The following is a 27,450-nucleotide window of genomic DNA, read 5'->3' on the forward strand; positions in this document are numbered from 1 at the left end:
GTCACAAACTCACACATATAAAGTAAAAAACAGCATCTTTCTACAAAACCTAATTTCCTCCACCCAGCCTCGCTATTTCTGAAAACCAGTATCTTCTTAGTCTTCAAACTGAAAACCTGACTTTGACACTACTCTCTTCTTAATCACCCATATCCACGAAATCACTAACCCTAGAGACTCCTCTCTTCTACCTCTGTTCTATTTTTAAAGCTACTAGTGTCCATTCCTTATGGTCTCTATTGGATTACTGTGAAACTCTCATAACTGCCCACCTCCTTTGCCCTCTGACATATTCTAAGCACCAATGTCAGATGTACTTTCTTCAAACCCCACCTTGCAAATGACACTCCTTTTCAAATAACTATCAATTATTTTTCACTAACAAAAAGCAAGTTCAGAATTAAGCATTAGCATCCTCCAATATGGCCACCTACCCATCTGACCTCTCTCACATTAACCCTTCAAAGACTCTCCTCTCCAACAAATCTGCTGCAAGCACTAACCCTCACATGGAGTGCAAAAGTTCCCAAAAGGGATTCCAGGGGACTTCTGAGGTCAAAATTATTTTCATAATATTAAGATGTTATTTATAGTCTTTTTCACTATGTTGACATGTAACCGAGAGCATGCAAAAAATATGGATGAAATTGCTGGTATCTCAGCATGAAGCAAGAAAATGGCACAGACTGTACTAGAAATTACCATATTTCCGATAACATTATACATACTCCTACTGAAAACAATGCCAGCTTCACCTAAGAATGTCCTTGAAAGTGTAAAGATAATTAATTTTATTAAGTCTCAACCGCTGTACACATTTCTTTAATGTAATTATTCATAAAGCACTCCTGCTGCACAAAGAAGTATGATTGTCGTTTCGAGAAAAAGCACATGGAACACACTTTAAATTAACAGAACCACTGACAGACAAACTGTGGTTATTCAAACCTGAGTACCGGGCAGACATTTTCTCAAAACAAATGAGGTGAGCCTGTAACTGCAAGGAAAACAACTGACAGTATTTGTTGCCAATGATAACATATGAGCTTTCAAGCAAAAATCAGAATTTTGGAAAAACTCATAAGCACCACTGAGAGCCTGACAGCCTCTCAATAATTAAGGACTTCTCTGATGAGATAGGTGGTGAGATTAGAAATGTGTCAACATTTGGAAGATCTTCATAACTCGAATCGACAGTTTCTAAGCCACCAATATATGGTTACAAAATTATGTGTGACAGACCAATGCATTTTAATAAAACAGAGTACAAAAAGTTTATTATTATGGTTTCAGATTCTACATTGAAATTACCAATTATCAAGCTTTGATGTAATACCCCCCAAAAAAATCCATAATTGCCTGAAAAGGTTATTTCTACCTATATATCTGTAATAGGCCAGCAGGATTTTATCTATCCCCTTCAACCAAAACAATTTACTAAGATAACGCTAAAAAGTAGAAGCAGATAAGAGAACCCAAATGCCTTTAGTTAAGCCACACATTAAAAAGATTTTCAAATTAATAAAACAATACCACTACTCTCATAAATTCTTGTTGGTTTTGGAGGGAAAATGGTTGTGCTTCATAAAACACCCGATTTTGTTAACATTAAAGGGTTTCTTAATTCTTTTTTAAAATGAGTAACTTTTCAAAATAGCTCAGCTTTAGTTTCTAATATAACAAATATTGATAGATATAATCCGCATAAACAAAAGACCTTTGGGTTCTTATAATTTTTCAAAGTGTAATGAGGTCCTCAAGACCAAAACAGGGAGAACAGCTCCTTAGAACCAACATTTCTTTTGATTTCTTCTAGGTTTTTCTGTGTGTCCACTACTTCTTTACTTCTCTAAGCTCCCCACCTTTCAATTTTGTCCTCTTCTTGTGTCCCAAGAGCCCTTCAGGTCAAGAAATACCTCATCTGGAACTTCATGACCCTGATCTCTTCTACATGCTTGGCAAAAATCTACCTGGTATCAACAACATACGTTTTGAGGTCAGTGTATTTGTTTCACGTCATTTTTTTTTAACACAAGCATATCCCAGAGATTGTTTATCCTGTATGCTCAGGATACTCAGGATATAGCAGTGAGTAAAACAGACTGGATCCCGTCCTCCTGCCGCTTACAGCCCAGTGATGTTACCACTCAGTGTGGTCAACCACAGTTATGAGAGAGCCTACTAAAAAGGCATAATTTCCAACATTGAAAAAAAAAATTGTTTTTAAATTTTTAATGCAGAAGCTCAGGCCTTAAGCCCAAACCTACTGAATCACAATCTGCATTTCAATACAATCCCTACGAGATTTTCCTGTACATTAACTTTGAGAAGCAGAGGATTTACTCATCCTCCTAATTACTGTGAACTTCTTAGATGTAAACTATTACATCTTTAATTTGTTGCACTGCTAGTATGAAGGGGCTTCCCTGGTGGCTCAAGTGGAAAAGAATTTCCCTGCAATGCAGGAGACCCAGGTTCAGGTCTCCCTGGGTCAGGAAGACCCCCCTGGAGAAGGAAACAGCAACTCACTCCAGTACTCTTGCCTGGAGAATTACCTGGACAGAGGATCCTGACAGGCTACAGTCTATGTGGTTGCAAAAAGAAATAATACAGTTTACCAATTAGACTAATCATTCATTCTAACATGAGTACCCATTGTATTTCTGGGGATTAAAGACAACAGCAAAGGCAAAACAGCTTTCATCACCAAGAAAAGTTTCAGATGCACCCGCGCTCAGTAGCTAAGTTGTATCTGACTCTCTACGACCTCATGGACTGTAGCCCACCAGGCTTCGCCATCCATGGGATTTTCCAAGCATGAATACTGGAATAGGTTGCTATTTCCTCCTCCAGGGGATCTTCCTGACTCAGGGATCAAACCTGCATCTCCTGCATTGGCAGGCAGATTCTTTACCACTGTGCCACCTGGGAAGCCCAAGGAAGCCCTCCATCTCATAGCAAGCATTTTTTGAAAAGTTAGCTATCATTTCAATTATTGTCTTATCTTTGCTATGAGAGGAAGGTTTCAATCTCATAGCAAAGATAAGACAATAATTATAATGATAGCTAACATTTCAAAAAGTGTTTTCTGTGAGCCAGGTATTGTGCCAAGGATTTTAAGTAACAATTTTATAAGGTCAATTCTATTATTATTTCTACTTTAGAGAAAAGAAACTTGGCACCCAGAGGTTAAGATAGTGATGGAACTGGGATGAAACAGGATGTTTGACTGTCAAACCCAGAGAGAGGTAAATGCTGTAAGGTAGTTAAAGATTTAAAAGAATCTTGAGGAAGAAGGCTGTGAGTTCCTTGAAGGCAAGATTATGCCTCAATCTTGGAACCACCTAGAGAAATAGCTCGGTTCCTTGTATATATCAGGAACTCAGCAGACATTCATCAACTGAAAGTATTAAGGTTAACCTACCAGCCTTACTAAAGGTACAGGTTAACCTATCACCCTTACTAAACAGTATCCTAAAAATAAACAGTCTAGATTTTACCAATCCAATAACCCTTAACTACACTGAAGATACAATGAACCTGAGGTTGAAAATGCTTCTCTCTGATATTTGATACAAACAGTCCATTCTCAACAGCATGTAGAGGAAAAATAAACAGGAGGCAGAAGGACAAGACAACAACTAAAAGCCACTCAGAAATCCTGGAAGAAGCTGATGTTTATTCTGGGGCAAGAAAGAAGAGCAGGAGGTCACAGAATGTCTTTCTTGTTCATAGTGAGCAAAGGATGAAAGAAAATGTTGGTCAAAGGTCCCCCCAAAAACCCATCCCTGGAGCAGAAACTAAAGGAGTTAGCCCATTACAGAGAAGTGTTCCTGCAGGCTTCTGATATCAGGTGTCTCACTCCTCCCAGCCCTTGAACTTCCTCTGCTGCACTTCCCAAAAGCCCTTTCCCAATGGTTTGGAGTTGAGGTCATCTCTATTCTCTTACTTTCTGAGAATGTTACATGGAACTGCGACCGTCTTTTCTTCTGGAATACCCTGAGGAAAGGTTCTGTAGTTCTATTAACACCATTCCACACATCAGTTAGGGATTAAGAAGGGTCTCATGAGCCAGTCATCTTGTATACCCAGCCATCTCACACACACACACACACACACACACACACACACACACACAATATCCTGTGTAAGAAAACAGTATTCTGGTAACAAACAAATAACAGACCAACATCAGCTTTCTAAGCAAGCCATTTACAAGATAGAGATACTGCTTTAGAATATCCTAGATGTACCAATTGAGTACAGTTTTATATGAAGAATTCTTCAAATTATGCTGATGAAGAGAAATAATTGCCTAACAATGTCCTTAATGATATTAAAGAACAGTCTTTGCAAAGATTAAACTCATATTCAAGAGTAAATCTACAGATGGCAAAACAAAATTTAAAAAAAAAGGAAAACTCATGTACTAATGACTGAAGAGACTTAGCAACAGCAGCAGAATGTACTAATAAATATCACCTCCCTTCTTAGATACTGACAATAATGTTTTAGAGTCCCATTCTCTCACTTTCTGACCCTTACACATGGAATGTTGACTACATATGATTTTCTAATAGTTAAATGATTCAATCTTCCGGTTAAATCTGTTTGAATAGGAAGCTTTTACTTAACTGCTTTGAACCCAAGGGATCTCAGAGGGAAACACAATATAAAAATTAAAAGAGTAGTTGGTAACTACACTCACATTTATGAAAGCAAACTGGGTGTTTAACTGAGCCAGACTTGAAGCACAAAAAATTTATGAACCACCCACATCCTAGCTTTTGAAAAGCTAATGTTTTCCCTCCGCTAACCAGATTAACAGATGGAGAACTCTGAGAAGTCATCTAAAGATGTCTTTGGAAATTTTAAGCATGTTTTGCTTAACAGTTCATGTCACGCTTTATAATTCCACCAGAAGGCATGGGACTGTGACTAGGATGACTATGATTAAAAGAAGTCTGTAGGTGCAGGCATGCCGCTACTATAGCATTACATGCATGCAGCTGTATCAGGCAAGACCAACTGTAGCCAAGTTCTTTCTACTCTAATAGTTTCATGTGAGTGTTTATGGCTGAGTCCACCAACACTTAGAGCAGGGGTCCACAGGCCTAATGTATTAAGCCCCAGAAGACAGGACCCATCTAAAGCCTGCCACTGACTGGGGACTCCATGGCATCTGAGTCCAGCATTGAGAGATATCTGGATTAAGGAATGGGAAACTCCTATTTTTATGTAAAAGCTACTAATTTCTAAGCATTGGCATCTAATTCAAACATCATCTGGTAGACAAAGCCTGTCTATGGGTTTCCTGTGCACTCCCCAGCACTATCCATTTGTGATCTCTGAAACTTTCATGGCATCATATTGCCTTTGCATAGTCTCACAGTTAGGGTCACAGTTTTCCTTTTATACTCTGCACAGCTCCTAAGAACATACTGTATATTTGGTAAGCAGTATCTCATAAACAGAGGTAAGAAAGCATGGCTACAACTATACTCCAATTTAAAAAAAGGAAGAGAAGTATGGTTGCTACTGACATCCCTGTGTCTCTGATTTTAAGTTTGGATCCGAAGGAATAACACCATCTCCATATAGCCACATTCCCTGAACTATCCTGTTCAGAACCAAGCAAAACTGCTGGCTGTGAAGCTTTACTAGGTCTTCATCGTTTTTTTCTCCCCTGCCCTTTCCATACCCACCCACCCATCTTGGTTGGGCTTGTGGTTTCAGATTCACCAGTATCAGTTCCACACTTAAGTTCCTTCACTGAAGAATTTGGACAAAAGCTATCCCAAATGATCTTGAGGTCCTTTGCAGCATACTCTACTCACTTATCCATTCTGACAAGATCTGCAAGTATTAATTTTCCTTCCTGAAAAACTTGAATACAATAATTCCTGCAAATATCCTTTCACAGCTCCTCTGTGTTGCATAGATTAACAAATTACCTACAAAGGTATCCATACTGGGTTGGACAGAATTCCCCTAAAATTCATATCCACTCAGAATCTCAGGATGTGACCTTACTCAGAAATATGGTCTTTGCAAATATAATCAGTTATTGGACTAGGACAGGCCCTAAAACCAACGACTGCTGTGGGAAGACACAGGTAGACACTGAACTGATGCAACTACAAGTCAAGACATGCCGAGCACTGCCAGGACCCACCAGAAGCCTGGAAGGGGCAAGCAAAAAGCCTTCAGAGGAGCATGACGTGACTGATACTCTGATTTCAAACTTCAAGCATCCAGAACTGTGAGAGAATAAGTATCTTTCCTTAAGCAATCAAGTGTAAGGCAATTTCTTGCAGCAGCCCTGAGAAACTGATAAAACACGTAAACATCTCCCCTTCTTTGCTTGAAAACTTAACATTGCCCAGGATCTGAGGATGGGCTTTATCTTTTCATACTTCCTGAGGCATAACATGTGAAATGTGACAAAGAACCCAGGGGCACATCTCAGAAGGTAACTACATGTATGGATGTATGTGTGTGTGCGTGTGAAGGGGGTGCTTCCTCCAGGGAGACAAGAAATTGTGTGTGAGCTATCTGAGGTTACAGGCTGGTTCTAATTTAATTCTATGTCTCAGGTACCTAGCACAGTCCACAGAGTAGACTTTTAAAAAATAACTGCTCTGTGTTTGTATATATGAATTAATGAAAAAATTAATTAATTAAAACAAAGCAATGGTGAACAAACTCACCATAAATCTCTCTATGTGTTTATTAACTTTAGGTTCTTTTGTGAGAACAATAGGTTAGGAGAGAATGTTCATGATGAAATTTGACCAGAAAGCTTCCGAAGGTGGCCAGTAGAATTTTTGTCTCTATAATCCACTAAATCACAATCTTAGAGGCTACATGCCATTCTCCAAGGAGGCATCATTTGGCACTTCTGGGAGCCCCTCACACAGGGTTACTAGAGGACTAAGTCCAGTCGTTTCCTAAGCAGCCACTGTCTCTGCCCATATCCCCTCCCCAAATGCTAAGCAACATGTGAAGCTGGGTTCTAAAATTTTGATTTTCAACATGCCATTAAAGCAGACATGAGAGGGGGGGAAATATCACGAATTACATTTCTTCAATGGGCTTCCCAGGTGGCTCAGAGGTTAAGAATCTGCCTGCCAATGCAGGAGATGCAGATTTGATCCCTGGGTCAGGAAGATCCCCTGGAGAAGGAAAGAACAACTCACCCTAGCATTTTTGCCTGGAGAAACCCATGGACAGAGGAATCTGGTGGGCTATATAGTCCATGGCGGTCACAAACAGTTGGACATGACTGATCGACTAAGCACACACACACAGTGATTAATTTAAAAAAGATTTCTTTTCTTTAAAAGAAATTTAAAGGATTAAGTAAAGGATTCCTTACTTTCTATCAGCTCTGAAGAGCAATGGTCTCCTGCAGGTCTTCATCTGTCAAAAACCTATTCAGTCTTCAGCACAGACAACTTAATGCCCGAACTTCCATACCCCAAACAATTAAAGTTTCTTTCTCCTCTAAGCTCCCTCTATCCCATAGCATGCCAGCATTTCATAGCTCCTTCCTGGTTCCATCTTGAATATACCAACAGTCTTGTGTTCATGACTAGACTGTTACAACTTTTGTGGCCACTCATTTCATCGTATCTATTTTTAGCATGTGCCCTGAAGTACCTCCTATAATACTTCATAATGGAAAGCAACCAAAATCTATCTTATCATTCAATTGTGTGTATATATATATATTTTCTAGAACTTTCCAAAAATAATTAATTGAGCAAAATAATTTTTTTCCTTAAGTTCATGGGATGAGATAAAAAAGTCTTTTTAATCCATCTGAGCCCCGAGGTACTAAAATCTAATTTGGAAATCACACCATCCACCCGGAACACAATCCGTCTGAGCTATTTTGGAAACATTTCACATGTGTCTTCTTCAGTTCCTCCTGTCACATCAGGGAACTCTCAATTGAGATGACAAGACACAAAGGCGAGTGAATCACTACTGGGTATTTAAAAGATTAAAATGAATGCAGCAGGACAAACCAACTGAACACTGAGCCTTTTTCATATTCTGGATTTTTTTTTTTTTTTCCTTTAAGGGATGGGAGCTTTCAAACAGCAATTAAAAAATACTTTATGTTTGAAATTGCCAAAATCTATTGACAGAAAATTTAAAAATTTCTAAAAAGTGTTAATAATATCAACTTGTCCAAAGCTCTAACACTCTTAAGCTAGCAAAGGCCAGAAATAATGAGTGCAGCCAACTGTGCTGACATAATTAGGTTCGTGCCTCGGCTTTTGCCCTCAGCAGCTATCCAACTTGCAAGAGTTCCACTTTGCTTGCCTTAAGACGGGAAACCAATCAATTTAAGACATCAAAGGATTTAAACTCTTAAGCAGTACAGATCAACTCACAATGAAATCAACTCACAAAGTATGCAGGTGAGTGAAAACGAAATGGTTCTTTTTTCTGGCTGCTCTGAATTGTAGACTTATGGTAGCTCAGCTGTGTAAAGAATCTGCCTATAATGCAGCAGATCCCTGTTCAACTCCTGGGTGGGGAAGATCCCCTGGAGATGGGATAGGCTACCCACTCCAGTATTCATGGGCTTCCCTGGTGGCTCAGACAGTAAAAATCTGCCCACAATGTGGGAGACCTGGGTTCAATCCCTGGACTAGCAAGATTCCCGGAGGAGGCCACAGCAACTCACTCCAGTATTCTTGCCTGGAAAATTGGGAGCCTGATGAGCTACAGTTCATGGCATCGCAAAGAGATGGACACGAATGAGTGAGCGCAGCACAGAGACATCTAATACAAAGAATGTTTGTGATGGATTGAAATGCTGGCCCCAAGTTGTCATCTCTCCCTGGAGCCTAGAATAAAATAAGAATCACCCTATCCAGGTGTTCTGAACAACCATTTTATATAAGTTGTGCTGACTTATTTTTTTGGCTGCACCATGCAGCATAAGCAGAGATTAAACCCATGCCTTCTGGAGTGGAAGCACGTGTGTGTCTGTGGCGCTCAAGTGCACGCATGCTCAGTCACATCCGACTTTGCAACCCCAGGGACTATATATAGCCTGCCAGGCTCATCTGTCCGTGGGATTTCCCAGGCAAGAATACTGGAATGGGTTTCCATTTCCTACTCCAGTGGAAGTATAGAGTCTTAACTGCTGGAGCTCCAGGAAAGTCCCTTACTTTTTCTGGTTTTGTAACTAGACTGATGTAGTAAACCGCAGAGAGTATGCACAGTTGTGGTCCGGCTCCATCGACCCAACCAGCAAACAGATAAGGTTTATGGAGCTTGTCACTATGTGTTACCTACTGTGAGAAAAGGTTTGTATCCACACATGAGAAAGACTTTGCCCCTGCTTTCATAGCGTTCCAAGTCCAAACAAAAACCTTTCAGTAACGTTACAAACTTCTGAGAGGAATGTGGTAACTCGAGACTTGGACATATTGCCTTGAGGTACAGAAAAAGGACTTTCAACAGCTGAAACTCAACTGCTTATAAGAATGAAAAGATTCTCTAAAATATAATTTCCCATCTTCTAGATTATAAAGATACTCTGGTCAAAGTGTATAAAGTCTGATGTATTCAGCCACTGGTGCCACAAGCCAAGGTCTCCAAACTATGATACAGTGGAAAAATGTTGGATGCTCTGTCTAGAGACCTTGGTTCACATCCCAGCATGGTCGCCTGAGTGTGATAAAGTCCCCAGAAAAGATCTGGAACCCAGAATTTCACTGTGCCTTCCACAATAACTGATTAATCAGTATCCCCCCATTATGAAGCAACATTTTCAGCTAAGTTATAAAATAAGTTCAGTTGCTCAGTTGTGTCCGAATCTGTGTGACCCCAAAGACTGCAGCACATCAGGCCTCCCTGTTCATCACCAACTCCCTGAGTTTACTTAAACCCATGTCTATTGACTTAGTGACGCCATCCAACCACCTCATCCTCTGTTGTCCCCTTCTCCTGCCTTCAATCTTTCCCAGCATCAGGGTCTTTTCCAATGAGTCAGTTCTTTGCATCAGATGGCCAAAATATTGGAGTTTCAGCTTCAGCATCAGTCCTTCCAATGAATATTCAGGACTGATTTCCTTTAGGATGGACTGGTTGTATCTCCCTGCTGTCCAAGGGACTCTCAAGAGTCTTTTCCAACACCATAGTTCAAAAGCATCAATTCTTTGGCTCTCAGTTTTCTTTGTAGTCCAACTCTCACATCTATACATGAGTACTGGAAAAACTATAGCCTTGACTAGATGGACCTTTGTTGGCAAAGTAATGTCTCTGCATTTTAATATGCTGTCTAGGTTGGTCGTAACTTTTCTTCCAAGGAACAAGCGTCTTTTAATTTCATGGCTGCAGTCACCATCTGCAGTGACTTTGGAGCCCCTCTAAAATAAAGTCTGTCACTGTTTCCACTGTTTCTCCATCTATTTGCCATGAAGTGATGGAACCAGATGCCATGATCTCAGTTTCCTGAATGTTGAGCTTTAAGTCAACCCTTTACTCTCCTCTCTCACTTTCATCAAGAGGCTCTTTAGTTCCTCTTCACTTTCTGCCATAAGGGTGGTGTCACCTGCATATCTGAGGTTACTGATATTTCTCCTGGCAATCTTGATTCCAGCTTGTGGTTCATCCAGCCCAGCATTTCTCATGATGCACTCTGCATTTAAGTTAAATAAGCAGGGTGACACTATGCAACCTTGACATACTTGTTTCCCGATTCAGAACCAGTCTGTTGTTCCATGTCCGGTGCTAACTGTTGCTTCTTGACCTGCATACAGATTTCTGAGGAGGCAGGTCAGGTGGTCTGGTATTCCCACCTCTTGAAGAATTTTCCACAGTTTATTGTGATCCACATAGTCAATGGCTTTGGCATAGTCTGTAAAGCAGAAGCAGATGTTTTTCTGCAACTCTCTTGCTTTTTTTTTTCTTGTAGGTCTTCATAGAACTGTTCAGCTTCTTCAGCATTATTGATCAGGACAGAGACTTGGGTTATTGTGATATTCAATGGTTTGCATTGGAAATGAACAGAGATGGATCATTCTGTCGTTTTTGAGATTGCATCCAAGTACTGCATTTCAGACTCTTTTGTGGACTGTGAGGGCTACTCCATTTCTTCTAAGGGATTCTTGCACACAGTAGTAGATGTAATGGTCATCTGAGTCAAATTCACCCATTTCAGTCCATTTTAGTTCACTGATTACTAAAATGTTGATGTTCACTCTCGCCATCTCCTGTTTGACCACTTTCAATTTTCCTTGATTCATGGACCTAACATTCCAGGTTCCTATGCAATATTGCTCTTTACAGCATCGGACTTGACTTCTATCAGCAGTCACATCCACAACTGAGTGTTGTTTTTTCTTTGGCTCCGTCTCTTCATTCTTTCTGGAGTTAGTCCTTCACTGATCTCCAGTAGCATATAGGGCACCTACTGACCTGGGGAGCTCATCTTTCAGTATCCTATCTTTTTGCCTTTTCATACTGTTCGTGAGGTTCTCAAGGCAAGAATACTGAAGTGGTCTGCCATTCCCTTCTCCAGTGGACCACGTTTTGTCAGATCTCTCCACCATGACCCATCAGTCTTAGGTGGCCCTACACGGCATGGCTCATAGTTTCATTGAGTTAGACAAGGCTGTGGTCCATGTGATCAGATTGGTTAGTTTTCTGTGATTGTGGTTTTCAGTCTGTCTGCCCTCTGATGGAGAAGGATAAGAGGCTTATGGAAGCTTCCTGATGGGAGAGACTGACTGAGGGGGAAATTGGGTCTTATTCTGATAGCTGGGGCCATGCTCAGTAAGTACCTAATATCAAATAAAATAAAATAAGTACCCAATATCAAAATCAGACATTGATTAAAATATAACATCAAATGATTTACTCACTACATCAGGGCCATTTGGGGATATGTAGATGACCTCCATTTTTATTCAATTAATCATTATTTACTTACTAGTTCACCCACTGTATTTCAGGCAAGTCATGACAGTACAAAGATGAAGACAAATTACCAACCGTTTCTCTTAGGGTACAGAAAATCCTAACTAAAATCAGAGACCAAAATATAAGTGATTCATAATTAAGAGAGAAATAAACTTTTACATCCCACTGCTGTACTGATAATGATAATAAAAATAAGCACTAATATTTATTAAGTTCTTGATATATGCCAGACACTGTTCTAAGGGCTCTTCAAAGATGTCTTCACTTAATCTTCACACCAGATCTAGGCTAAAACATTACTAGCACCCCACTTTACAGTTGAGAGGCTCTGCGAACTGCCTACGTGGAACCCAGAGGAGATCTGAACTCTAGCAGTTGACTCAAGAGCCTGTCCTCTCAATGCTAAGTTAATGAAGCATTAGGCCCACTATCACACCATCTGATTTGGTTTTCTCTGTGTATATCCTGCTTTTGTACACATCAGTAATGAATCAAATTTTGAAAATGGCCATTCTATAGGACAGTCAATTTCATACTCTATATCTTCAATTTTATTAAACCTCTATGAAAAGTCATCAACTTTCTCTCTCTTTTTTTTTTTAATGGCCACACTGCGTGGTCTGTGGGATCTTAGTTCCCTGACCGGGGATTGAACCCAGGCCCACAGCAGTGAGAGTGTGCAGTCCTAATCACTGGACCACTTGGGAAGTCTCAAGAGGTATTTTTTCAATGGGAGTTCACAAGGGGCTCTGAAGAAATTCCAAAAGAATTCCCAAATATTCATTTTTGAAGGGATAGCTTCTAAATTTCTTTAAAAAAACGCCTCAATCTCACAGCTTTAGAGTTGAGTCACAGCTAACACATTTTTCCAAGCACATCTGAATCAAAATGTCTATCCTTAGTGACCCATTATGGACCATCACCATACTGTCATCCTTACTCTAAAACTCAAGGTCTTCAAAAGTGACTTGAAGAATGAAAAATGAACCTAACCCCTCAACAAGTCAGAAAACTCTAATCCAGTACACATCACATGCCAAGCACTCTAATGGGTTCTGTAGAGAAACTCAGCAGCAAGTAACACCGGGACACTGAGCAAATGAGCAGTGAGCCGAGGAGACCCTGGAAAGGATCCCTGGAGAGATGAACCGAGCCAGTGCATGGGGTCAGTTTAAGCTCTGTGCTCTCTGCCACCCCTTACTGACACCAGCATTCAATAAGCAAAGGGGTTGGGGATAGAACTACCCTAAACACTCAGCATCAGGGGAATTGTTAAACCACAGAGCTTTAAGAGGGTGGAACAGCATGCTTAACAGCTACAGCTTAAACTTAGCCTGAGGTAGAACACCGCTATGTCCTGTTATGGACTGATCTGCAAAATACATACTTCAGTGGAAAAAGCAAAGCATTCATAAAATAATGTCAGTCATTTTTAAAATTTTTTACCATGGAAAATTTTAAGCCCACAAAAGTAGAGAGAACATAATAATAAAGCCTTATGTACCCACCTTTAACAAGAATTAGCTTATGGACAAATGGCATACATGTATTATTTCAATAAGAATATATTACACTATATATTTTTCTATGATATTCTAGTATGTATCTCGAAAAGGTAAAGACTCTTTAAAAATATTATGAAATAGGAGGAAATTATAAAGTTTATTATAAATGTGGGTATATGCCTAAAATGGTCCTGAAAAAAAAATGCTTAAAAAAAAAAAGTAGTGGTTTTCATTGGAAAAAAGGCAAACAGAGTGAGGAACAGGGGAGACTTTACCTAATACATTTCAGTAAGATTTAAAGCATAACTACAACAGGAGTGCTGTGCTCAGAAGAGCAGCAGAAAGGCTGCCATGACCTGAGGAAGGCATGGCCTCAGCGGAGGGTGCTGAACACACGAGGGCAAGTTTGAATGTGAGATACTCAAGGAGTCGTTTATATAGATTCAGACACTGGCAGGTGACAGTTTCTATTGGCTACACGATATGAATTCTCTAAATGTAAAAAGGAATAGAGAGTTGTGAACTCAGTGACATTACTAAACATAATTATAATTCCAATAATGTGCAGGCTCAGACGTTTATGAGATGAAATGGGCTCATCTCAACCTCCCTACTGCCATATATCCAGCAAAAGGAAGCTGATGAAATTTATCATGTAAAGCACTGTGATTTTAAAGGGCACTTCAAAAAGCCTTTTTTTCTTTTTTTAAACAAGGTAAGGTCTTATTTTCTCCTTCTCTTTTCCTATCTGTAGTCCTTGTAACTTCTCTGCCTTATAGGTTGGGAAAATGTCATTTCCTTCCTGGTGGTTCTATCTGTAATATCTGTATCACATTAACACAGCCCTGGGAACCACTAGATGCAGGATTAGGGTAAAGAAAGAAGCCTTTGTGAGTGCTTGTTTACAGTGAATTCAGATACAATTCAGTTCTCCAATCTTTTAACCTTATGATCAGTAAAAAGGGGACTATGAGAAGATGAGATAAAAAGTAGCTCAGTTTTAGGACCCTGCTCATTTCTGTGACAATTTTCAGTTCTGTGAAAAATCCAAAGCTGTTACAAACAGACAAAAGTCAAGAAAGACTGGTCTCGACTAGAGTAGTTAAAATCCAAAACTTCTGAAAATATATTAAAAGAAACACCACTTTCTCACTTTCAAATATCACTTGCACAAGGCTAAAAACATATTTCCCAGTAAAGGTCAAAAAGGAAATGTCTTTAATGAATAGACTTTCAACTTCTTAAACTTTAAACTTTTCATTTGCTTGAGCATAAGCACGTTCTTCTGAAAACTTTAAAAATAGTTGTTCTCTTTCTCAGGTTGCATCCACCCCTGGCAACTGTCTTATTATTTTCCTTACAAAATCCAGTGTTTCGAGACAGTATGTAGAAAACGGTTCACCTAACCACTGGCAGATTAATTTCCAAATAAGTGATGTTTTACTGTATTTAACACCAGGGACTTATTTCTTTTATAAAAATGCTTCCCAGGACAAACAACTTATGCATAAATCAAAATGAAAATGCTGAGTACTTTTCACATAAATTGCCCAATTTTTCCCTAAGAGGCTCAAGTTCTTCTCCACCTGCAAATGAAAATTTGGGGGGAGGGGGTCACTGCAGAGATTAATTCCATCAAGAAGGGAAAGTGCCACCGCAGGCTACACCTCTCCCAGGTACCTGTCTCATCCGGGGAGCTGGGGGAGGCGCTGTCTTGGGACAGAGTGGTCCAGCTGGATTCCTCATCGCTTGGCGCCAGGTTCTGGATCCGGTGGAGTGCACAATCGGTTTTGGCCCCTGTTTTAGGATGATCCTTCTTGGTCTCTGGGCTGGATGATACTGTGGCTATGTGGCCCTCCTCGGGGCTAGACTGGGGCTTGTTTGGTTTCTGCAGCAGCACATCGCCATTCCCGACAGTGGGGGAGGCCTGGCCTGGCTGGGCCTTCTCTCCCACAGCCCCAGGCTGGTTGCCCACGTTCTGCTCGAGTTCCCTGGTGGAGGTCTCCAGGTCTGCATAGTAGTTCAGGAAGTTCTTGGTTCTCCGGGGCTGGGAGGGTAAAATCTCACAGTCTGGGGAGTCCCGAGGGTGGGGCTCTTTACCCTCTAACTTCTCGGAAGTGATGTTGATGACTGCGGCGGGGCTGACGTTCCTGTTGGGGTCCTGCTGCCCTTGTTCTGCAGCCTTCCGGAGCTGGTTCTCCCCGTTTTTCACCAGCTTGATGTTGGCAGAGCCATTTCCCAGCAGGGGCTGTGCGGCTGGATCCGAGAGGCCCATGGCCACCTGGATATTAGTTAGTGCATATTTTTTCCTGCATTTAGGGGGTGTGCTATTCTTGGTTTCTGTGTGTTTTATTTCGGCGTTCAATAGTTCATTGTGGGAGGACCGGAGATTGAGGGTGTTTGGTGGTGTGACTGGGCTGTTTCGATTCGTGACGTCTGTGGTTCCGCTGCTGGCCATAAACACTGCCAAAGTGTCTACACCTGAGTCAGCTGGGAAAAAAGAAGAAGAAAGCTGTTCATTAGATGCCTGGCATGATCAAATGACTTAGCGTACAGAGTGAGCAAACATTTCTATAACAGAAAATTGAAGGAATCAATGCTTCCATTGCAGTTTTGTAGAACTGACCCATCTTCCTCTCTCTTTTCACCATGTGCTCATACAGTAACCAGGAGCAAATAAAAGGCTTACCATGGATACACAAAAGCCAATTTATAGAAAAGCGTGGTGGTCTGAGGTTTCAAATTTTACTTAGAATAAAAATGTGTCTCTCTTTTGAAGTAATAGAAAAGCACTTTCTTCCCACAGCTGGTCTTCATTTATTCACAACCTCAAAAATCATCTGCTTTCTAAACATTTACACCACATTTCTATTTTGTCATTACCTCAGGCAACAAAAAGGTTGGTCAGAAAGCCTCTGGGGCTCCAGTATTCTTAATTAACCTGAAAGGTCACTGTTCAATAAGGCACCACGTATCCAAGGTAATTTTTCTCCACCACATTTAGAAATCGTGTTCTGAATGCCAGGAAAAGCCAAACCTCCATTAGAGTTTTGATAATGTCTTGTGAACATTTCTGACTTGGGCTTACTGTGTGTACTAACCATAAATTTTGGGGAAATGGTTTAATTACTCAAGAACATACACATAAAACAATTTATAATAATGCAGCATTGAGCCCAAGGCTACAGACGTGTTACAGCCCCCAAAGGAGTCTGAATATATTCCAGTGAATTAAAACACACACTCAGCAGTTTGCAGGCACCACATGCCCTTGCAGAACTCCTGGAAAACTGTCTGGCAGTTGCATTTATCTCAAATATTGTTCACACCATCAGTGATTTGTTCCATGTGTCTCTTTGCTAGGAAGAGAGAAAGATTCCTCAAACTAGAAAGGAACAAACTTCATCAGGGGGTATTCCTAAAGTTTCAGATTTCTCAGCCTATGACGCATGACTTCTTTCTTTGCCCTCCAGAGACCTCCAAGGACTCTATATCAGCAGTAGATGAACCAAAGCACAGCTCCTAACATTCCTGAAATTGTACTGTGACAACCCCCTCCTTCTCCATCGAGCAAAACAGAGGCATCTGCAGGGGAGGAAGGAAAGAATGTTCTCCAGTTTGGGAGCTTAGCAATGTCCCTTTCCATCGTCCAACACTCAGGATGGGATATTTTAGAACAGAGTCACTGCTAGAGCCTTGTGTGCTTCTCTGGAGCTAGGCAACATCTGTGCCCTCCAAGCCGTGTCCATATTTACAACAGAAAGACCATGTGGCCCGCAGAGATGGCTAAGGCAGGAGCCCAGAGGATTCCTGCTTACCCACACCTATCTCAGCACTTGGGCTTCACTGGGAATCTAGGGTCTAGGATCTTTTAAACAATACTGACAACTGAATTAAAAAAAGAATTCCTTATACTGCTTCAGCTAGTACTACCGTTTTACAGAAAACATGTTTTAATATGTAATTCAACCTCATTTCAGAGCAGCATTTGATATGAAAAGGGTCCACCTTGAACCCACATGAAGTTTTCCCTGAGACATAATACCCATAACATAGGACAGGAGAGAAAATTATATTTAGACTCGGGTATTTGGAGTGACATTATTATGAGAAAGCTGGCAATCTGCTGACTTTTAAGAAAATGTGACAAAAAAATTTTTTATGAGGCTGTTTTATGACGTTAGATAGTATATTCTAGCAATGTTATTAGGGAGAAACTTTTATTTACTTTGTTTATAACCATAAACACTTTCACAAAGAATACCATCAAAATTCTTAGGTGATTTAATACTTAAGTAGCTTTTCTATCTTGGATGTGACAGGTAAAACCTTTGAGCCATGCTTCACCAGCCTTTTGGATCCTACCACCCCTTCTAGCCCACTGTAACTCTTCTGCTTGCTAGAAATCACAAATGCAAAATTTGGGAGGATTAAGTTAGAAAAACAGGACCAAAAATAGCTCTGTAGATGCTGTTATTACAGGTCAAAGCCTGAACACAATTCAGGTGTGTTTTAAATACTAAATGGTAGTATCATCTGGAAGCAAAATAAAAGGTTCAGATCTAGAACTAAGGCAGTCAGTTAATCCTCAGGAGTACACAGTTGTCCCTAGATGTTAATACATCAGCCAGCAAGTCCTCTGGGTTCACAGGGTCCTGAAGTGGGTAGAGATGAACAACTCCCTAGAAAGGCCAAGGCAGCAGAAAGGAGGCTCCCAAAAGTGGGGAGGCAGTGCCCATGAGGATGACTGCACAGAACTCAGGTCAAAGACATGAGGCACAAGCCTGGTCCATGCTAATTCCTGGTTAAATGATCCAGGACATCAGGCTCTCAGTCTCCTTGTCTGAAAAATGGGGACAATAATAGTACTTGGCTGTTGTAAGGATTAAAATGCGAAATGGTGCTAGGAGGTTAGCACAGTGCATAAACAATAAATACGAGTGATCTTCAGCCTTTTAATCCAAGTGACAGAGCACAAAGCTGCCTGCTGTCAGGCCCCTAGATTAATCAGGCATTTGATCTGAGTTGTACAAAAATGGTCTTGCTGCAGAGACACAGGGAGCAAACAGACTAACAAGAAGGGGTAAAGAAGCCGAGTCTAGAGGAGTTTAATTACAGAAGAAAATCCTCAGATTTAAGAGAAAGGAGGTATGTGATTCTTTTTTTAAAGGAAAGAAAATCTTATAATGTCTTTTTAAATCTTCTAAAATTTAGTTATTTACTTTACGGTCAAAAAAGCCTACGAGTTAAGTCCCATCTCCTTGACATAACATAAAAGTTGCTTAAACTCTTCATTTCTTTACCAGGATAATGCTTAATAGTATCTACACATCACTGAGCTTCGCTGAGGACTGAGAGAGAAAGCTGTCAAGCTTGAACCTAATGCCTGGTGTACTGTAAGAGCTCAACACACATCAGGGATGACTCTCATCTCACAGCTCCCTCCTGCGCCGCACTCTTCTCTCTCTGGCCACCACACCTCCAGCCATCATCTACTGAGCACGTTCTCGCCTGGTGCTGTCGCTGGGAATGCAGAAACCAAGACACATAAGGTCCCGCCCGCTAGGTGCTTTCAGCCTCAGACACTCACACACAAAGTGACAGAAAGCAATCAGGGCACAAAGGGGTAAGTGATCTTCCCACTTCACATTGGAGAGGAGCTGCAGGTAAGAGAGCATGGATTACCATCTGGGGAATCTGAGCAAATCAAGACATGAGAGGAGAGATAGTAAAGATAAGGGGGGACGGATCGGGCAGAGTCCTGTAAGACCTGCTCCAAGAGATGGACTTGACCCTGAGGCAGAGAAGAATATCAAGCACTTCAACTGCTGCAAGAAGAATGACTGAGGTTCAAATGTGTGTATGCGAGGGTTGTGTTCTTTTCTTTCCTCAAACATATTCTCCAAGACGGAGATGACTCCGATAAAAGGCAATACAGAAACAATGAAAATTTGGCATTAAAACATCAGTGGTTGTCAGGGAAAAAGCATAATAAAGTAGACAGAGGGTGTCTCCCTAACTAGAGAGGCAGGCTGAGTCCATCTTCATGTTCTTCTGTCTGGTGTTAGAGACTGACTCTACTATTTACCTGAGGAGAACAAAGCCTTGGCAAGGAGACTTGCTGGAAGGCTACTGGAACAGTCCGGTCAAGACAGTAGGGAGGGTACACATGTCAATCTGTACAGCACAGGGGACTCTACTCAGTGATTTGTGGTGACATGGGGAGGAAATCTAAAAAAAAAGTGGAAATATGTATAACTGAGTCACTATGCTGTACAGCAGAAAGCAACACAACATTACAAACAACTATATTCCAATATGAAAAAGAGACAGTAGGGAGAGGATGAGGTGGGCATGGGAGACTCGGGTACAGGGAGGTACTCACACTGCTATAGGGCCAGCTCTGGTCACTCATCTCTTGACCAGGGTGTACAGTGAGGTCTCCATGAGCCACCTGGATTTAGAGATAAGGACTGAAAAGAGCCAGGTGCACTGAGTGATTATAAGGACAGCAGCGTCTCCTGTTATATCTGCTTCAGGAGGATGGCAGAGTTGGGCAGGGAGTGACCTTTAAGGAACTTCACTAGAAAACAAGCAGAAGGAGAAAGAAGAACGGCTGGAGGGTGATCTGGGGATGTGGCAAGGAACTTTTATTCTTTAAAGTGAGAGTCCCAGCCATGTTTCCTTTTTTTATAGGCCAGGAAAGCTGAAGCCAGCACAGAGGGGAAAAGAAGAAACACAACAGAGGGACAGACCACTCTGGGGGAACCCGCAGAACAGATGTGGGAACGTCAGCCTCGTCCAAGACGTGAGGAGGAGGGAGCGGGAGTCAGGACAGGGTCAGGCACGTACATCACTGTGGTGACACAAATCCAAAGAAAAGCAGAACTGAGAACCTCAGTTTCTCCGTAAAGTCTTTCCCTGAGGGAAGCAGTCTAGAGGGAACATGAGGAGGACAAAGTTTTGAAACAGTCACAACAGAGAAAAACAGAATAAACAATTTCAAAATAAATAAATAAAAGAAGGCTGGCGGCATAAAAGCAGACACATAGTTCAATGGAACAGAATAGAGAGCCTAGAAACAAGTCCACACATATACGTTCAACTAATCTATGACAAAGGAACCAAGAATATACAGTGGGGAAAGGATAGTTTCTTCAATAAAGGTGTTGGGAAAAACTGGACAGCTTGATGTGAAAGAATGAAACTAGAACACTATCTTATATGATACACAAAAATTCACTTAAAATGGACTAAAGACTTGAAATTAAGGCCTGGAATCATAAAAGTTATCAAAGAAAGTATAGCGGGGTGAGCCCCTTGACAGAGATTTTGGCAATGGTATTTTGTGTTTGACACCAAAAGCAAAAATGAACAAGTGGGGCTACATCAAAAAAGGTTTTGCTCAGGACAACAAAACTTATAAAGCAAATGAAAAGGCAACCTACGGGATGGGATTTTTAAATAGGAAAGAAACAGGCACAGAGAGGGACATGATTAAGGTGCCAGATGTAAACAGTGAGGAATGCACTCCAGGATCTCGTCTGGGGTGGGAGGGTGAAGAGCTGGGGGAAAAGGCTAAGGGGTCAGAGGTCCCTGACACATAAGGCAATAGGCATGACAGGAACAAGGAACCACTCCAATCCTAGCTGCATGCACACTTTGGGGAGCTGTTAAAAAGTACAGAAGCCTAGGCCCACCCCCAAAGACACTCCAGATATCTGATTCAACTAGTCTGGAAGGTGAATGTGTGTGTTAGTGTTAGTTGCTCAGTTGTGTCCGACTCTTCGTGACCCTATGGACTGGAACCTGCCAGACATTTCTGTCCATGGGGTTTTCCAGGCAAGAATATTGGAGTGGGTTGCCATTTCCTTCTCCAGGGGAATCTTCCCGATCCAGGGATCAAACCCAGAGGAAGGTGGCTGGGACCCATGATATTGCCATCACTTCCACATCTATTCATCATGCTGTTTTGAGCGTGACTCACAAAGATTCAACATCAATTCAAGAGGACGGATTCCTATAGCAGAGCTAGGTATATGTTCAGAACCAAGAGTCGGAAAAGGGCTCATATCACCACTCTTGTCACCCTCCTGCATGCACGAGGGACAAACATCTGCTGCGGTCTGGCAAGTACTTCCTCCTTTTCTAATAAAAGTTTCACAATTTTTCTCAAGAATCAGCCATCCTCCATGCTCATTCATTCATTTAACAGGTATTTTTTCATGCACTAGTCACAGACACCGTTCTAACTGTTGAGGAGACAGAAGTGAACAAAACTGACAAAAATATCTGCTCTCATGGAGCTTACATTCTAGAGATCCAGCCCCCGTGTTCAGGCAGAGATGACTCTACCCTTGATTCATGAGGTCCCTGGCCCCAGCCCAGCCAATTAGAGTAGCAAATCCCCATGGCTATGGTGACTGATTCAAGGAAAAGCACGCCTTTGAACTGGAATGCTGGAGAAGACTCTTGAGAGTCCCCTGGACAGCAAGGAGGTCAAACCAGTCAATCCTAAAGGAAATCAACCCTGAATATTCATTAAGAACTGATGCTGTAGCTGAAGCTCCAATACTTCGGCCACCTGATGTGAAAAGCCGACTCACTGGAAAAGACCTGGATGCTTGGGAAGACTGAAGGCAAGAGGAGAAGGGGGAGACAGAGGATGAGATGGTTGGATGGCATCATAGGCTCAATGGACATAAATCTGAGCAAACTCCAGAAGGTAGTGAAGGACAGGGAAGTCTGGCGTGCTGCAGTCCATGGAGTTGCAAAGAGTTAGACACGACTGAGCAACTGAATAATAATCCTAAGACTTTTTCTGGAATAATCAGAAGAGAAGCATGCTCTTTTCTCTTTTAGAGAAACAGATTTTCAGCTTAAGTTAATATAATGCACAGAGTATTTTTTATGAAGCCTAACCAAAATTAGGTAAGCCAGGGTCACTTTAATTTCATGGCTAACAAAGCTTTCCTCAAACCCTGAGTCACAAAGATCCCAGCACTGAGATGCAACCCCTGTAACTCAGATGACAACCTAATATAAACCTGTGCTGGAGCCCATAGTTACACTCACCCTCCCCACTTCTCTTTGCTGAGACCTCTAGCCTCCTGTTGAAGAAAAATTGTCAGTAATGGCAGGAAATGTGTCTCTTCAATAAGCTACTGCTCTTCCCCTGCTCCTGTCACATGCTTACAAAATTGGCAATTGATAAATGGGCCCAGGGAAGCCCAATGTCTGCCCAATTTCTAAATGAGACTTCACATCTTCTTCATTTTTGTTTTCTGCTATACAATTTTATTTCCACTGAGGGGTTAACAGCAAAACTTCTACCCTGAGGAATGTTGCCTTTTGAACTAGACCTCAAAGTATTAAGGAAATGAAGTAAACTCAGATATTTTTTTTTTTCCCTTTTAGGAAGGAGAGGCAAAATAAAGCTGGTTCCTGAAATTACTCATGAGAGTAAACTCTCAATGTGGCAAAAATGATAAGAAGTTCTCTATGAACAAAGAAGGCAAAGGTTACTGAGAAGCAGGTAGGGTTCCTGGGTCAGAGAGATCACAGGATTAGAACCTTGGACATTTTTAAACTGCGAGGACAACCTCACACAGTTGGTTCATGGGGCACCCTCCCCAGGCACTGAGATAAAGGGCTGATTTCAACCTGCATCTCTGACCCTCCTAAGGGTTTCCCTTGCCCTGTTCAACTAAACTGCCTGAGGGCTCACTCTGTTCAACAGCCCAAGTGAATCTGAGGAAAGCCAAGAGAGATGTACCAAAAGCTTTCCCTTAAGAAACTCGGTCAGACAGGGCAGTGGGAAGAAGTTATTAACCCACCTCCCAGTGGTTAGAGCAGGCAGAGGGGCTTACAAGCAGAAAGTATTAGGGATGCAGAGAGAGGTGCAGGGAAGACTCTCACGAAAGTAACAGCTGAGTTGGGTCTTGAAGGATACGTAAGTAGGAGTCCACCAGTGACAAGGAAAAGAAAGGCACTCCAAGCAGGGGAAACCAGGCATTCCAACACCAAGCCTGGCAGATGTAGTCACCTTGGGAAATTATATGCTTGTACCAAGCATATTTTCTTTGCTCAATTTCTAAGCTCTTTTCATCATTTCATTTTCTTTTAAATAATGCTTTTTTTCTGAAGATGACTGTATTGTTTAAAATATAGCTCAGAGTTATATGGTAGAGTTTGATTAATATAATCAGTGGTCAAGATGGTGTAGATGGAAAAAAAAAAAAAAGAAGGTAAGCTAAAGTAAGGACACAGGTTTTCTTGAGCAACTGACAAGTCAATCCCAAAAGAGAAAAAAAAACATTCAACAATGGCAGAATCCTTGGAATAGGCTAATTACCCGACTATGTCACAGGCTGAGACCTCCTCACAAGGGACTTCTGTGCTGCATGTTGAAATTTCAGCAGGAATTTTCCAGGCATATAAGGTATATATTCTGGTATGTTTTTTGGTTTTTTTTTAAAAGGCTCCTGGTCGTCACAGCTCCTCAGAGTTGGAAAACGAGACTGAAACCAAGCCTCATCCCACGCCCTCCACTAGCTGCTATTGTATTTTCAGGTAAAAAATGGCTGGAATGATACTCCACTGAGATAAGATACTGTTCTCCTTATAAAATGCGTTACGTCCTACACCAAATGCATGACAGCAATAGCTGTTATTAAAAGCCATGTTGGCTAATGGTTTCATTATCTCTTATATAACTACTAATGAATAAAGCAATCTAACAACAGGAAATGTACATAATTGGTATAACAAAATATAGTGACAATTAGAAATTTCTATAAGTTATTTGATTAGCTTACCTCTACTCAGAGGAAATCAGAAAACACATCATTTATATATTATTTGCCAGCTTTATTCTTACATTTCCATACTGAGTCTATCTTACAGTGTAGTAAAAGACTTTAAATACTAAAGAATTCCTACAAGGAATTCATCTCAACACTTAACATGCAGTTTCTAAAGGACATATGTATTTGTTATGATTCTGCAAAATTAACATACTTATTCAAATATGTATTTACAAAGAAAATCTACACTCTGTCCGTAAATTGGCCTCTGAAAATTGTCTCTTAAGTTCCTAATTTTCTCATATGAATTTAGGTTAGTCACATTGTTTTTACTGTTTTTAATAAAAGGATATTTCCTGTCCCTCATCTACCTCTGCTGAGCTTAGTGTTTATTTTATTGTGTTTTATTTTATCTCTCTGTGAAGATGTAACATGCAGTGTTATGTAAAGGAGAAAAGGACTTGGACATACTTGCTGAGTTTAACTTTTGATTTCAGGGACATTAGTATCTATTTGTTCATGGTTTGAATTTACTTACTTAAAACCAATCTGCTGAGTGGTAGGTGTCCTAACAAAGAATCTACCCAGATCTGCCACTTGCAATTCTATATTACGTTTAATTCAAAATGTCACTGCAATTGCTATTTTTATTATATTACTGTGAGGCTAAGAATTAAATTCATATCACATTGTATGTAGACTAGCATCCATTATGACACAAAGAAAGGGGTATACAATAAAATTAGGTTGGTATTCTTAAGGCCTGAAATTAATCAGCATTAGATTCAGGAAGAATACTGAACTGGGAGCCTATTATAGGCAAATCCCACAATGCCTAAGACGCTATTTATGGAGACTCACCACCAATATCTCCTTTGTTCATACTTAACAGTTAACAGGCTATAATGTGCAACAGTAGATGGCAAAATCTGACAGAGTTTTAATTTTCTGTTATAGTTGATTAAAATATTTTCACAATACAGTATTAGTAGGATCATGCAAATAATAGATGAATGCAGTTAAGTCCAATTAATTCTTCTATCTTATTGTAAAGATCCACTTTTCTAATACCTTAGTGAAAAACAATAAAAAGCAGAAAACATGCTATTGTAGCAAATCATAAGTTTAACATCAAAACAATTATCTAGTATATATATGCTAAAGTTTTAACACTCAACTAGTACAATGCATTGAAACATGTGAAAGTGTATCTGACCTGGAAGTACTTCTGACATGGGTCTCTGGACGTCAGCAATGGTGCAGGAAATAGGTTATAATCTGAAATCTGAAAAGAAGTATCATTTGAGAAATTAAAACCCCAAATAACAAAGAATTAAAGGAAAAAAACATAGCATTGAAATTTCTTCTAAAAGCTGTTAAAAATGTTAAACAAATCTTAATAGACAATGTCCAGATTTGGTTTACTTATAGTTGGTTAAACCACTCTTGACTAAAATTTGAATTCCTGCTTAACCACATTTATTTCTTGAGAAATCACAAACATTTCTTGAGATTTGTTTTTCCATGCCAGGTTTAAGTTATCTTTCTCAAGTTTCCAATGATTTTTCTCATTAAGAACACACAATTCAGAAGCCAATAAGGAAAAACTGGAAAATTTCACCACATAAAAATTTAAACCCTCTGTTAAGGGGGTAAAAATGGCTGTGAACACAACAAAGACAAAAAAAAAACAAAACACAAAAAACCTGAAAAAAAATCATTACAAATGAATTTATTTGCAAAACAGAATCAGATTTTCCGACAAGGAAGACAAACTTATGGTTACCAAAGTGGGAAGGTCAGCGAATTTGGGATTAAAAGACACACAGTACTCTATAAATTACGAGTTTGGGATTAGCAGATACACAGTACTATATAAATTAGGAGTTTGGGATTAATAGATACATAGTACTATATAAATTAGGAGCTTGGAATTAACAGATACACAGTACTATATAAATTAGGAGTTTGGGATTAACAGATACACGGTACTATGTATAAAAGATAACCAACAGCACCTACTATATAACACAGAGAACTATACTCAATATCTTGAAATTATAATGGAAAAGAATTATATGTGTGTATATACATATATCTAAATCACTTTGCTATATACCTGAAACTCAACATTGTAAATCAACTATACCTCAATTTAAAAAAGAACTCATACTATAGATGACATAAAAAGGTAAATTTCCTTTATATAGAAAGAATTCTTTGAAATGATTAAGAAAAATATAAACAGACCTGAAGGAAAATGGGAAAAGGACAGAAACAAATCTTAAGAGAAACACAAATGTCCAGTAAATATAAATAACTAACCTCACTTAAAACTGAAGAAAAAGCAACTGTAAATGAGTTACTACTTTTCCTATAGCAGACTGCAAAGATTAACAGGCTTGATAACAAATAATCTAAGGCAAGAACATTGAAAATAGGAATTTTCAGTTCCTGCTGGTGGGAGTAAAAACTGGCAAAACTCTATGGAGGGCCTTTTGGAAACACATGAGCAAATTTAAAATGCATGGGCCTTCTTGCCCAGCAATTCTTTTCCTAAGCATTTATTTTACATATAAACTTACATAGACTCTATCATTCTAAATGCAAAGAATCAGTAACAACATAGCTGTTCATCAGTGGATAACTGCTTCATTAAGTTATGATACAGCCATTCAGTGGAATACTGTGCTGCCGTTACCGCCCCCCATAAATAAAATGAATTGAATCTACGTCAGCTGATACGAAAAGGGCCTTAAGATGTATCACAAAGAGGTAAATAATATGCATGATTGAATTTGAATAAAAATTTTAAAAACATATATATACATACACACACATGTACATACTTGCATTTACATAGATACATGCACACACACATACATACTTGTATTTACACAGAAAATGTCTTAAAGGAATAATAAAGAACTAGATACACTGGTAAACTGCCAGTTTACCAAATTAGATACATAATAAGGAAAACTGAAAACAGACCTTGTTTTCAGTGAGGTGGTATCAGAAATGTCAATTAGAATAATAATCCATTATATTAGTGGATGTGGATATTCAAATGTGGATACTGCATGATTTCATTTATATAAAGTATAAAAACAGGAAAAGCCTTTCTATGTCAAGACAGTAGTTTGCCCTGGAGGGCAGGAAAGAAGCAAGAAAGTAGCCCCTAGGATGTT

General features: G+C 40.1%; 1 protein-coding gene across 1 annotated transcript in view; it reads right to left on the bottom strand.

Moving 5' to 3' along the window:
• Positions 1–25,539, bottom strand: part of APBB2 (amyloid beta precursor protein binding family B member 2) — a 200,015-nt gene extending 174,476 nt beyond the window's left edge. Inside the window, exons 1-2 of the mRNA XM_052641716.1 lie at positions 25,476–25,539; positions 15,135–15,944 (exon numbers count right to left, since the gene is read on the bottom strand). Of these exons, the coding sequence (XP_052497676.1) occupies positions 15,135–15,944; positions 25,476–25,494 (829 nt within the window). The 5' untranslated portion in view covers positions 25,495–25,539. The remainder of the gene's footprint in view (positions 1–15,134; positions 15,945–25,475) is intronic.
• Between the last annotated feature and the right edge of the window lie 1,911 nt (positions 25,540–27,450).

This window comes from Budorcas taxicolor, chromosome 6, assembly GCF_023091745.1.
Source record: "Budorcas taxicolor isolate Tak-1 chromosome 6, Takin1.1, whole genome shotgun sequence".
NCBI lineage: Eukaryota > Metazoa > Chordata > Mammalia > Artiodactyla > Bovidae > Budorcas > Budorcas taxicolor.